The following is a 13678-nucleotide window of genomic DNA, read 5'->3' on the forward strand; positions in this document are numbered from 1 at the left end:
TTGAATGAATCTTAAGTTATTAACAATGAATTACTATGGAGACTGCTAACGTACAGACAAAACTGCTTTGTAAAACTGACACTTACACAGAAGCACTATAAAGAGAAGACAATTTTAGCTATTTTACTCTGTGATGCTCCATCACAATATCTCTATCAGAGGCTTTCTGGGCTGAGTATCCGTGGAAATGGGACCAAATCCCCAGTTTTCTGCTACTTTCATTTGAGACATAGAAAGAATGTCTGGATGCCAGGAATCATAATTTAGTACTCAAAATGCAGACAAAAATCTCCCACTTCTGCAGTGAAGATCAGCTGGAGTAGTGAACATTCAGGGCCATTACAGTCTCAGGTGAAAATTATGGAAAAATGATAAATTTCCAAACAAAGGAAACCGGACTTTCCCAAGAACCAGTGCTTTGGCAATAACAATTACCATTAATTGTTATTACTCTGGAAAATAATTAGGCCAGGATAGTTCCTTCACATATAAAACTACTTCTCTAATACTGGAACCATTGTCATTCACATTTTTACATCAACTGTCATTTTGGTGTTAATAAAAATTGCTTCATAGATTTTAACAAATCCAACTAGTGAGACTGAACACATTCACAGAAACAAAAACCAGTGTGGATATTAAAAGCACAGAAGCCACACACAAAGGGCCTGGGCAGGAAGTGTTTGGAGGCTGGGAGAGCAGTGGGAAGGAAGATCATATGCACTCCTCATTTCCTGTACTTTGCTCTGTGTGCAGCTTGGGCTCCAGATCCCAGTAAAATCATTGATCTCAAAGAGACAGCTGTTCTCACACCCTTACTGCTTGTGCCATTCTGTGTATTTCATTTCACATTCATGACAAAAATAGCCTAATCCATTCAAATGGTTGCATCCCATAACCTTCTCTTCTCCCTCTTCATTGGGTTTTCATACTGGAGAAGAAAAGCACAAAGGCTGGGCTGGACAGCTGAGGGAAGCACTGAAGGCTCTGACACCACCTACTTCCCTTTGGATTAAAAAGTTGCAGAAGCATTTCTGCTGTCAATCTGGCTTCAGCCCCACTTAATTCTTTCAAAAACTTTAATTCCTGTGCAGAAGTCACTATTATCTCCTCTAAAACCAGAGTCCAGTCTCAGCCCATGCATTCCAGAAATAAAAAGACAGCACACAAGGTTGATGCCCTGGCATTTCACACATCCATCTGTGGATTGCAGACACAGCCAGGAACCAAGTCTAATGCAATTCTTGGCATATCCAACCATGAAAGGCAAGTGCATGGAAACAAACCACTCCACCAACACCTACTCCTCCTTTTCCCATCAGCTTCATCTCATGATAAGACAGTGATAACTTCTCCAAATTCCTAGCTGCTAGAACTTTGCTGATCCCTACTGTGCCACACAGCATAGAAAGGGATCCCCATTTCACTGGCAGGAGGGAGGTAACAGGACTGCAGTGTCCAAAACCAGGATAAAGAAAGCAGCTGTTGTGAACATCTTACCCAGAGAAGGGAAAAAACCCCGTCTGGAGAAGGAGGAAGGCTTTACAGAAGTATTTTCCCTGGCTGCCTACATGGAGATGGCAGAAAGAGAGTATTTACAAGTACTTTCACTCACTGCCTGTGCAGGTCTCCAAGAGGAGGTGAAAGACTCATAGCAGCCACCTTCCCCTTGTGTGCCTGTTCACTACATACAGGCAGCAAGTTAAAGCACTTGCTGCTGCATGTCACACTATCTTAAGTCATGTCCTGCACTGGTGGGACAAACTCTACATCTTTCTTCAAAGGAATCATATCAGCACTCTGTAGCCTTTGGCTATCTTCTACTTTTAATAGATGTTAACAAAAAAAGACATTTTGACAATTTAATACAGAAATAAAGTGGGTGGGAAACTGGATGTCAGAACTACTAATGGCTGTTGTCTTTACAGGATTAAGGTGCACAAAAAGGCATAGTCTAGATGAAAATGCTTTTTGATGTTTAATCCCCTGCAAGGTGGAATTTAAGCTGAACAGCTTTAAAGACATGTCCATGTGGCTATCAGAGACTCCAAGATGAAAGGCTCTGCCAACAGCACATTTATGCTACAGGAATTAAATGTACAAATCAGGAGAAAGACCAGATCATTACCAAGGGAACTGCTTTCAGGTGACCCCACAGAGCATGTTACCTTTTCTTAATAAGTTCCAAGGCTGAACCTATGAATTCATCCTTCATTTTTTGTAGCTTAGCTCCATAGCTGGACAAGTCTGTGGCTTCTAACAGCAGCGATGAACAGCAAGAGGACTGGGCTTCAGAAGCCAGCGACTGCCCTGCAAGGTGGAGGACATCATTTAATTGTCTTGTCTCTCCTTTCTGCTGCTCATCACTGAAGATCTCGTGCCCAGCACTGTGTACTGCTCCTGCCTGTAGAGGTGATCGTGGAATAGGACTGGAGCAAATAGGAACAGGTGATGTATCTGGGATGGAGGTCTGGAAGGTTCTGTCCTTCACCTCAGGACTCCTCATCTTGAAATCATCCCATGTGGCTGCGTTTTGGGAGAAGCCAGCAGAGGTGTGGTTTTCATGAAATACATCATCATCCCCCTCTGCTGTGACAGCAGGTTCATTCACAGCTTTGGTCTCTAAAGCTTCTGGAAAGACATTCTTACTGTTTTCCTCCTCCAGTGTCTGGTTTGCAGGCAGACTCTTTTTCAAGCAATCTGCTGGCCCTCTGCTGCTGTCAGAGGAATCTCCCTCCTTACTTCTTATTTGCTTGAACTCCTCAAAGCTAGGTATGTAGAGCCTCCCTTTGCAGCGGCCTTTCTTGCTCTGTCCCAATGTGACTTTGCCATCTCTTTCCCCACTGTACTGCTCTACGGTCTCTGCTGTTCTGGATTTGCTCATCTCATGGCTTTCCCCAGCATGCTGGAGGGGCAAGTTGGGGGAGCTATTCTGCCTTCGGAGCTGAAGCCTCCTTTGAGCCTCCTGCTTGATGTCTTCCGGACTGATGATGGTGTGTGCGAAGCACAGCCCGTGCCCAGCTGTGAGGCTGTGCCTGAGAGCAGTGTGTTCCACCAGGACCGTGCAGCAGCTCACAGCACAGCCGTTCTTGCACTGCCGGCACACCCGGCATTCAAAGCACTCCTGGGCCATCAGCTCGGGCAAGGCCACCTGTGGGCGCACAGGCTTACAGGGCTCTGCCACCTTACTGCTGTGCAGCCTCAGCTTCTCCTTCAGCTCTTTTCTGGCATCCCCGTGCAGGGCTCTTTCCTCTGTGGAAGGGAAGAGCCACTGAGGCACTTTGGCAAAGGGAGGCAGGAGCACATTCTGTGCAGACAGAGATGTCTGTTTAGCATGGAGAGAAAGGTTCCTCAGAGAGTCTGATGTGCTCTGTACAGGGGCCACATCCACACAGTCCTCTGTCCACTGGCTGGTGCCTCTATAGCGGAAGATGATCTCGTTATCCAGGCTCCGGCAGTGAGAATACAGCCCACAGTCAGCAACTGTTGTCCAGTGTAGGTTTTCCACACTCCGATACATCCGGTTTTCCACAGGACTGGCCAAAGCTGCCTTGCCTGTGTGGCAGGCAAGAGTGTGGAAGTCCCCAGAAAAATTATGAGTGTCTAGGTTCTTTAGTGGATGCATGCTGCTAACTGTAAAATCCTTTAAGCCATGTTGTGCACAGAGCTGATTATTTTGGCAGCTCGAGATCACCCGGCAGTGTTCCTGTCTCTCATCAACACTGATGTATGTCATAGCAAATGCACATGGAGGCTCTAGGACAGTGGCGTCTAGGGGGACAGGAGGGAGCTGGGGTGTCGCTTAGGTGCCAGTCAATGTCCACAGACCACAGACAGCAAAGTGTGCTGCTGGGCACTCACATAAGAGAGCTCTCACATGGGTGGAGTCGCCATGCGTAGAAGACCTGTGAATGGAAGGAAAGATGAGTTACTGAAGCAGCCTGGTGCTGACTCGCAGGGTGCAGCAGCAGGTCTGCTTCCAGGGCACGGCATCCAACACCGACAGCTTGTGCAGGAGCAGAGCAGCGTAGCTGGGCGATGAGCCGAGGGGCTTGGGGCAGGGAAGCTTTTCGTCTCCAGCAAGCCAACAGTGGCCTTACACTACCTGTCTGAATTTGGAGAAGTTCATCCTACCTACCCTCAGCAATTCCCTCACAATAACATTGCTCAACTCCAGAGACAAAGGCTCAGAAGTGCTTGCTGCAGGCTCAGCTTACTCACACAGCAGCACTAAGGAGATGACAGGTTTACAAGATATTGTGAGGTTCTTTCCTTCAAATGGGGTGCAGACAAAAGTGTATGAGTTAAGGGGGATACTGGGCCTAGGAAAGGATGACATAACTGTGGTCTCCTTGAAGACTCAAGTAGCAAGGAGGAAGAAGATGGCTGACAGTCACATGGCAGCCTGACAGTCAGAAGGTGTTTTTTTTCTGCCTGACAGTCACATTGCAGCCCCTTATTGCTCAGACTAAACCTTCACGAGGAAGATACATATGGTTTATTGACTGCATATGGTAGCCAAGCATTGCCAAGGCCTTTCCAGTGCAGAGACAAAGGAACCTTACAGGCTTTCACAAATGCACCCTCCTGACTCTTTAGCCACAGGTTCAAATGATCATCCTCCCATGACAGTCTGTGGAGACCCCAAAAGAGAAAGCTGTGCTTTTCAAGGCTCTTCCTATGAGCTGTGTTCAGCACGGTAAGGCCCAGGGACTCTAAGTGACTAAATCACATGTTCAGAGTGGAGAATTAAATCTCTAAACTCCAGTTCGGGCCAGCAGGATGAAGACTAAGTGGCTAAGTCCTTGCTGGAAGTGGATGGAGCCTCCTTACACTGAATGGAGAGACTCTAGATTTCTTTTAGGGATTTAGGCCTCATAGACTTGCCAGCAGTCACATAAAACATCAGTGTCTGCTACAGCCTAGTCCACTCCCTTCCTTGGCAACCAGAGGCAAAGGGAATGAGTGACCGTCGTATGCAAAGGAGCATAAGATTGGGCAGGGGATATGGGGTTAGCCTGAGATTCGTAAGGGCAAGATAGAGCTGGGATGGTGGGGCACGAGTCTTTAATAATAAGTCAGGCAAGAACCAACCAGGTTGAACACACAGGAAGAGGTCTTGGTACAGCAAGACAGAACCAGTTACAGCCCAGACTGTTCTGTAGTGCAGCTGGATTCCCCACACGTGGCAAACTATTCAGGGAGCACACCCACCTTGAGCAGGAGGGGAATGAAGAGGTTTGTTACTCCCTGAAGGCTAAGACACCGCAGCCACCTGGCCATGTGATGCACCAACAGACATCTATCTGAGGGGATGTCTGAAGTACTGTATTGCCTGGAAGCCAACCTTGCTAACACACTGTGAGCTTCATTCATTCCTTGCTTAGAGTGGCTCAAATTAGCATATTTTCCCCGCATTAATGAAATTATGTCTAATCTCATCCCAGAGAGGGAAGGCAGAACTGCTCCTGTGGTTCACCACTGAATGAATAATTTCCATCCTTCATAACTGCTAAAAATAAAAATGGTAACTAGCTCTCAAAATGCGGCTGTCCCCCAAGATGTCACAGGCACTTCTCACCCGCTCTTCTCATGGTGGGGCTGGAGCTCCCCCTTCTTCACGGCTCTGGAGGAGCCCACAGGTGACAGCAGAGAAACGTGAGGATCAGGACTTTCTGTGTTCAGAGGTTATAACATAATCTGTCAAGAAAGAGAGAATTATATGATGTGAAAGCCAGTCACTGAGGAGAGAGCATGGCTCCTGGTAGTGCCGAAGGGCTCCTGTGAGAAAATGCTGTTAATAAAGGATGCCATGCCCTGTCAGGTTGGTCTGTGATCAGGTCACAGCCACAGGACTAAAAGCCAACACATACTTTTGGCACTATGCTTTCAGAACAAGAAGAAAGAGAAAACAGCCCTTGCTGCAGTGAGAGCAGAGAATAAAGCTGCCCTTGCCCAAGGCAGGGAGTTACACAGAGTAAGGCCTGAAGAGAAAGCAAGGCCCCTGTGAGGCAGGATCCTGGGCTGGACAATGGCTTGGCAGGCTCTGCATGTGTGCATGTGACAACAAGGGGGCCAGAGAAGAAAGAGCACAGGCAGGGGCAGAAGCAGTCAGGAGAAGAGCAAGGAAGCAGAGGCACAGAAACAACAGGGTGGGATCTGTCTGTGGGTGCACCATTCACCAAGAGATGGGCAGCACTGAGAAGACAATTGATTTTTGCCTTCATGATTCTCTTCAGGTGGAAGTTCACTGTCAGGGCTCATAGAGCTGACTCCCCTATGGGCTGCAGGACAGCTACAGTGATGCCAGGCATGGGAGGTCAGGGGCTGCTCTGTCCCTGCCTGCTCAAGTGCACAGCACAGGCCATGCAGCAGGGTTTACACCCCTCCATTTCTCAGGGGAATGTCTCAAACCCTCCAGCAGGTGAGGGTATCCCTGTGCACTGCAGAACAGCACAGGCCCACTCCCCAGCAGCCGTGGAAGGTGCCAGTGCTCTCAAGCACTGCCAGGCAGCAGGGAACTTTGGGCAGGATTTTCCAGAAAATGTGAATGAGATGGCAAAAGTCACTTTCAGGGAAGGAGCAGCTGGAAGAAACCTCCTGTGGGCACAGCAGGGCAGGCAGAGTGAGGGACAGAGAGCAGGAGCCAGAGGCAGGTTTGCAGAGCAGAGCAGCCAGAGAAGACAGAGAACAGCCAGAGCTGGCTGTGAGACAGCAGGGGACAGAGACTTTCCAGAGGAGGCTGTGCAAAGTTTACTGACATGGAGGAAGAACCAAAATTTACTGGATGAAGTGCAGAAATATGGGAATTTTGTTTCCAAATAATTTCTTTTAATATTTGTCACCCATTGGGGGTGAATTTTCTTTCTCTGAACAGTGATTTTTTTGGTTTAAACACTTCTGACACAGGAAGTCCCTCTGATACTTCCAGGAGGGCTCAGGGCAAAGGTACACATGGATGTAGCTCACAGGTAGGTGTGCAAGGGGCTCTGGTGCTCTGGCTGCAGTGAGAGGGAGCTACAGAAATCAGTGAGTTCTGCTTCCCCAAACACCTGCAGGGCAGTTGTGGAGATCTCGTAACAGCCAGCTCAGGCAGCAGCACCTCTCTTCCCTGTCATTCCACTCTCGGAAGGACCATCTCTTTCCAGCTGAACTCTTGTGATCTTGCCCATTCCCCCATGTCACCACCCCGAGGGCTGTGCACAGCACGTCAGGCAGCTAAGCTTAATTTCACTGAGCACCCAAGGCAGCTGCTGCCCGAGTCATGACCTGGACAGGGGACTGGTGGAGACACAGCCTCCTTCCCCCACAGCTCAGGGATGCCTGGAGTGGGAGAAAAACAGTGGTCTCTCTAAAACACCAGGTCATTTGTCCCTGGCTTGTAACCAGGAAACAGTGTTTCTCCCTCCTTCCCCTGCTCCTGTGCTCCATGGCACACAGCAACTGCATCACAGTTTCAGCTCCGATGCCTGCATTTGTCAGGTCATTGACAGCCCATGATATAAAACGTGCCTACACACTCAGCTCCCAAGTAACATGGGCACAAGCCTGTTGTAGGCAGTCTGCTGGAGGAGAGCACAAGATGGAGACAGAAAAAAAACCCAAAACAAGTTCATATGCTTCTGGTTGATAAGCTAGAGATGACCTCTGAGCACATACTTGCAGGCTCATGGTACATACAGAATATTTAGCTGCAGTCTTATATAGTCACCAACAAAGAAACATTGGAAAGCACAGCAATTTGAAACTTTGTCCTCCCACCACCTCAGAGCTGTGAGTACATACTACAGCTACAGCAGGTGATTCCAGGTATTGACTAGCAAAGGTCAATGAAGTGTGAGAGGAAGGGAGGGAGGGAGGGAGGAAGGAAAAGAAGGAAGGAAGGAAGGAAATGCTGATTTCTTACATGGTGACCCAACTCTGGGTCCCAATTTACCCTCTCCTAAAGGTACACAGCAGCCCTAATGTATCCTCTGCTCTCCTCCAGTTAGACCAAGCACTGAGTTGCCCATTATTTGTCACTCCCCAGTGTGTGTGAGCACTGTGGATTGGTGCTATGCTCCTTCATTTACCTACCTGGGTACTTTCAGGTAGTCCTGTCCACACTTACCCAAAGCTCAGGCTTTATTTTTATCAGCAATCCTCCAAGCCAATGGTCACTTATTCCAGGCCAAATAGCAAAGCAGAGTTTAGTGTTGGCTGCTGCTGCAGCACATCATTACTCCTCAATCACATTGAATTCACATTGTCTGTGAAACATTTGCCTGTTCCCTGGCTCAGGGACTAAAAAGCTTCTAGTGGTTATGAGCCTCATGCCTTAAGTGAGAATAAGACTAAGGGCAGTGTGTGCTCAGCTTATTTTCTACCATGTGATTCTGTTTAATCAACTTCACTACTCTGATAAGTGCCTGCTTGGAGATTTGCCACAAACCTTAATTTTCCTGTAAAATCCCCCCAAAAAACTTATTTCTCAAGGATTAAAACTTGAAGGATAAATTATTTCTTCCCAAACACTTCAGAACTGTTCTGCCTGGCTCACCTTCCCAGCAAAGAATGAGATAAAGTGTTCAGGAGGATGAAGCAGGGAGGCATAGGATAAGTAGCTCATTGCTGATGAAAAACACTGTGGAGAAGACCAGACATGTTCAAGGACTCCAGGAATATCAGGACAAGGGATCACAGAGCCTCACAAGGCCTCAGGAAAAGTGGCCACCCAATCTGGCAGGGCTGAGTAGGTTTACTGGCGCTGCTTTGCAGAGTTCCCTGCAGCAAGATTTACTCTACAGACTTATCAAACATGGGCATTTGTTCCATGAAATGGTGAAGAGCAGCTTGCTATTGTCTGGCATCTCCTGCTGGATCAGAGACATCAAGTGAGACTGGAACATTTTCCACTTTCCACATTGACAACATTTCAGTCACAAACAAATGAGCTTCTGAGTCATGGCCATCACACCAAACTCCTGCTTTCCAGGGAGGGGAATAACTGCAGATCCTTACTCCATCTTGAAATAAGAGATTACACTAACCTTCAGGTTTTATTCTAATGTCTCTGCATTAGGTTTTGCAAATTGCAGCACTGAACAGAGGTTAGTTTATTCTGGACTACAATCTCCCTTTCATTTCAGAGATCCAGCCAGATAGAGGGATGTGAACAGTGCATTTCAAAGAGCTATACAAAGGATTTTAGCAAGCTATTTTACTGCTGTGAGTTTTGTGCTATTTGATACAGCAAACCTCATGGTCACAGCATGATCTGCTTACTGCCACGTCATGCACATCACTTCAGCTGCTTAGCAGAACACCAGCAGTCTCAAGGGAAAGAATGCCAGATGTTTTATTTTTTTCATATTAAAGGTTAAGAAAAAGAAAGGTGCCTTGGCTGTATTTGCTTTCTTAGCTGTTCTCTTAACTAGCATTGTGCTGCAGAAACTGGTTGATGAAGAAAAGGTGACTGTGGTTAAATTTCTTGGGTTTTTTTTTTTGTCTGTTGTAGCAGCTGAAACAGGATTCCAGGTATTTACTAGCTTACACAGTGTCTGTTAATTGTAGCAGGAAAGGTACAGCCACAGTAGTTCTCTAAACCAGTAAAATTTTCTTTCTCCTTCCTAGAGTAAACAGCTAACCATAACTTTCCCTGAGTTTACAGTATTATCACTGCTTTCACTGTCCTCTGCATGGCATAAATCATGACTGCTAACAAGAGGAACAACTGCCAGATTGATTTCAAAACCAAGTAATAAAGGGAAAACACTAACCTTTATAGTTTGCTCACTGATTTATAGTCTCTGTGTTCTCACCTTAAGCATAAGCAAGAACCACAAAGTCTCAGAGATAGCTTGGCATAGGGAACCCCTGAAGACACAGTACAGCCCAGGATGAAGAGGTTGCTGAGAGCACAGGCAATGGCATTAAATTCTGCTGTGTTATGAGCTGCTTGCTTCACCATGTGATATTGTCTAGCCATTTTCCTCCTTTCACATCTATTTTTCTTTTTTTTTGGGATTTTTTTTGTCCTGCTTTTCCAAGTCTTCCTCCATGCCACTGCGGTCAACACAACACAACAACTTCTTGTTAACAACTTGTCCAGAAAATCTGGTCTTGGCCACGGTCAGGGCTGGCTGGTCAGAGCAGCCCAAAGGGCACACATGTGCCAGCCACATGTGCCACAGAAGAATCTGCCCACAGTATCTGGGGATCAGCACAGGAACATCCTGCTGTGGATCAGCTCAGTTCCAACAGGGAGAGTGTAGGAATCACCATAACTTCATGTGAGTTTCTGTTTGGGCCAGATTAGCTCTGAAATAGTTTCAAGGCAGTGGAAAAGCTACTCTCAAAATTTTATTGATCCGCTTAAATATTCTTGGCTCCTTTTCTGTAGGATTTTTAAGCTGTTTGGGAATGATTTTTATTGACATAAAAGGTTTCACCTCAGAAGCCCTACTGCTCCACACACCTGTGCACTTGGCAGCAGTGCCTTTGATCAATTTTTCTGGCTGTTCTCCTAGTCTGAGCAGCTTCTCCTTCTTGAGTCTCAGCATGGTTTTCCCCTTGTGTTCCTCTTTCAAAAAGGCTATGATGAGATGATGTTTCCAGCCTACCTCCAAGAGCAAGCACTCCAGCACACTGATTTCAGGTAGCATACTTGCAAGGTGACTTGTGTTCCCTCTTGATTCCTTGCTTTGGGAAAGGGTACCTCCTCTTGTCTCACCAGTGCACCACTCAATCTCCTGGACAATATTGCTCCAACAGTCCTACTGATGATGCAGCAGAGGGACTGGAGCGTCAGAGGATTAACATTCATCTTGCAGCAAAGGAAGGCTGAGTGGGTTGATTCTGTAACAACTGCTCCTGGAGACACCAGTGTGACACCCCCATCAAGTGTCCCAGCTGGAGCTGCTTGTCATCATCAGCTGTGACGCATCCCAAGAGATGGCAGCACTCAGCATCTGCCAAGCTTTCAGTGACTCAACACCCTGGCTGACCACAAAGCTCCTCTGGATGACTCCCTCTCAGGAGGAAGCAATTTCCATTTGCAGTGAAGTCCTCTCGTGGGACAGATCACCCACAGCACCTATGACCCTGCAGGGCACATCTGACTGACACATGCTGCCCTTGTCTGTAACACTGAGCCACTCTGCTCCCCTCTTACAGCTGGAGAAGGAGTTCACAGGGTTATAACCAAGCAGAGACAATGCTTAGACTTGAGTTAGCTGATACTGAGCACCCAGGTGGTTTTCCCTGACCTGTGTAGACACCAAGAGCCAAACATTCCCAGGCCTTTGGGTTATGCAGAGCAGATCTTGCCCACCACTCACCTTGGTCCTGGCATACACACACAGCACTCACTATTGGCCTTACAAGGAACAGACATGATCTGAGCACAGGCTCTGACCTTGCTCCGTACCTGGCAAAGACACAGGCAGCTCTCAGAGGCAAACCTGAGCCAGGAAAACCTACCCATCCCCCTGTGAGATGTGGGAATTAAAAAGCCATATGTCAGCTCACTTTACAACCTGGCACCTCCACTTCTCCTTCAAATTCCCACTCTGCATAACATCAGCACTAACTGCAGAAAATGGTTCCAATATGGCTACAAATGAATTTGTTATTTCTTGGGAAGTGGGGAGAAGAAAAAGTTAAGGCTGTGACTTGAAGCTCAGTCCCAGCAAAGGGTCCAACATCAGTTGTGACTTCACAACAGTGAAGCTCCAGACTGTTCTCCTCTGGCTCCCTGCCAGAGGTGTGTCCCAGCCCAGCCCTGCTACACTCAGTCAATGACTCACACACCTTTGTGAGGCAGCCCAGTGCTGCCAGCCCAGTGCTCTGCCTCCAGCTGTGGTCAGCAGCACATCCTTTTGGAAAGAGCAACACAGATGGAGCATGTCTGCAGCTGAAAAATGATGAGGTGGAGAACTACACCTCAGATCATCTAAAACTGTCTTGATCCTCTCTGCAGGTGTTTGAGGAAGGCAGAAGGGACAGTGCAAAAAAGCAGGGCACAATGGGTCAGCTGAATATGAGAATGACAGGGAAAAGTAAATCAAGCCAGTAGCAGGAAAAGGCTGGCTGCTCCATTTCCCTTGCATGTGAGGAGAATCAACAGAGCCTTCACGTAAGCTGAATGTTTTCATCTTTTGTGCATTGAAGACCAGCATTTCAACTGATCATTTTCATTCACTTTCTGGCAAGAAAGAAGTAAAAAGCCAAGTCACACTTAATGGGAAAGAAAAAATCAAGTCCTTTTTTAATATCATCATTTAACTCATGATTTAATCTCTTGATTTGCAGGGCCTAAGTCATGATGCTGGATTTCTTTAAGGGTGGATATACCCCTGGCTGAACTAGCAATACATGACCATCAGGGCACACCAAAACATAGCACTTCCCATGCCCTATTACATTGCTTCCAGCAGTCCCCAGAAGAACAACAGAAAAACAGTCCTATGCAGTTGGTTCCCTCAGGGTGGCTGAAGGTGTTCCTTCTTCCTTGTTCTAAGATTGTCCCAAGAGTCTCAGCCTAATCCTTAAAATGCATAGGGCACAGGAAAGAAATCACACCCTAATTCTAACACTAAGCTGTACGTTGAAAGTTCCTACTCCCTTCCTTGTACTAGCAAAATGTTTTTTTCAGCACAGCCACAAATGTTAAACTTTGAGTGCACCAGTGGCTTACTGCATCAGTCTTTCCAACCAGGCACTATGAACCTTGGCTCCCACCTCATTAGTGGGAAAAGAAGCCCCACAACTTAATTCTGTTGATCTCCGTTCATTAACTTAGCACTGGAAGCCACTCCAGCACTCTCCAAAGCTTAGGGTAGGTGGATGAACAGAGCTCTTCCATGCCAGCAACACATGGGAGATTGGAAAGAGATCTAGGGAAGGAAGGAGGTGTTGAGGACAGTAAGGAAGAGAAATGATCTCATCCTACACCTTGCTTGGTTACATCCCAAAGCTCTCAGGCACTGCGTCACACTGCCAGCAGATGTGCCATGAGGAAATGTGGATGACAGCAGCAGTATCCAGTCTTGGCCGGCTGTGGAAACACTACCTGATGCTTTGGCTCTGGAGGCACTCGGCAATGCTTCCACAGAACACCAGGCAGGACTGTGCCCACCACCTGTCTCAGCTGAGGAAGGTGTCCTCAGCAGGTCCAGCACTGCCTGTTACCCATACGAGGCAGTGGGAGTCCTGACAGGGAGCTGGTGCAGCTGCCCAGCCTCTGCCTTTGCATCAGTCCCAAGGAACATCACAAGCTCTTCCCTACCTACCAAAGAGAATTTATTTTCTTCTTTTTTGCAGATTTTCAACTCCTCCCACGGGCCTCTCTAAACAACCCCTTCCCTTTCAGATGCTGATGCTTTTCAGCTGATTAAACTGTGGACTACACCATGAGCTGGGTGTAAACCAGTATTGCTTGTCAATGCTAATTTACACCTGCTGAGAATTTCCCTTCACCATTTAGCAGAATTATATTACATGTCTTTTATCTCTCTTCACAGTTTAGCCTACCATTCCCCTTCTCTGGCCCCCAGGCCTCCCACTTTGCTCTGAACTCCCTGGAGGTTTACAGGATAAGTTGCTTATTTGCAATGTAAAGTGTCTCTCAGAACCACATCCCCGTGCAAACAAACCCAAGAGAGGCACATTTATCCCTACTTGTGCAACAAATCCAGGC

General features: G+C 47.2%; 1 protein-coding gene across 4 annotated transcripts in view; it reads right to left on the reverse strand.

Moving 5' to 3' along the window:
- The window catches only part of LOC134552292 (uncharacterized), a 46296-nt gene that overhangs the window by 9955 nt on the left and 22663 nt on the right, over positions 1–13678 (reverse strand). For 2 of the 4 annotated variants that reach the window (XM_063400846.1, XM_063400847.1), the window contains exons 2-3: positions 5582–5700; positions 2169–3905 (exon numbers count right to left, since the gene is read on the reverse strand). The exons of 1 other annotated variant lie outside the window; for it this stretch is intronic. In XM_063400846.1, coding sequence (XP_063256916.1) covers positions 2169–3736 — 1568 coding nt within the window. In that variant the 5' untranslated portion in view covers positions 3737–3905; positions 5582–5700. The remainder of the gene's footprint in view (positions 1–2168; positions 3906–5581; positions 5701–13678) is intronic. One more of the 4 variants, XM_063400848.1, reaches the window with a different exon arrangement.

This window comes from Prinia subflava, chromosome 6 (assembly GCF_021018805.1).
Source record: "Prinia subflava isolate CZ2003 ecotype Zambia chromosome 6, Cam_Psub_1.2, whole genome shotgun sequence".
Lineage (NCBI taxonomy): Eukaryota > Metazoa > Chordata > Aves > Passeriformes > Cisticolidae > Prinia > Prinia subflava.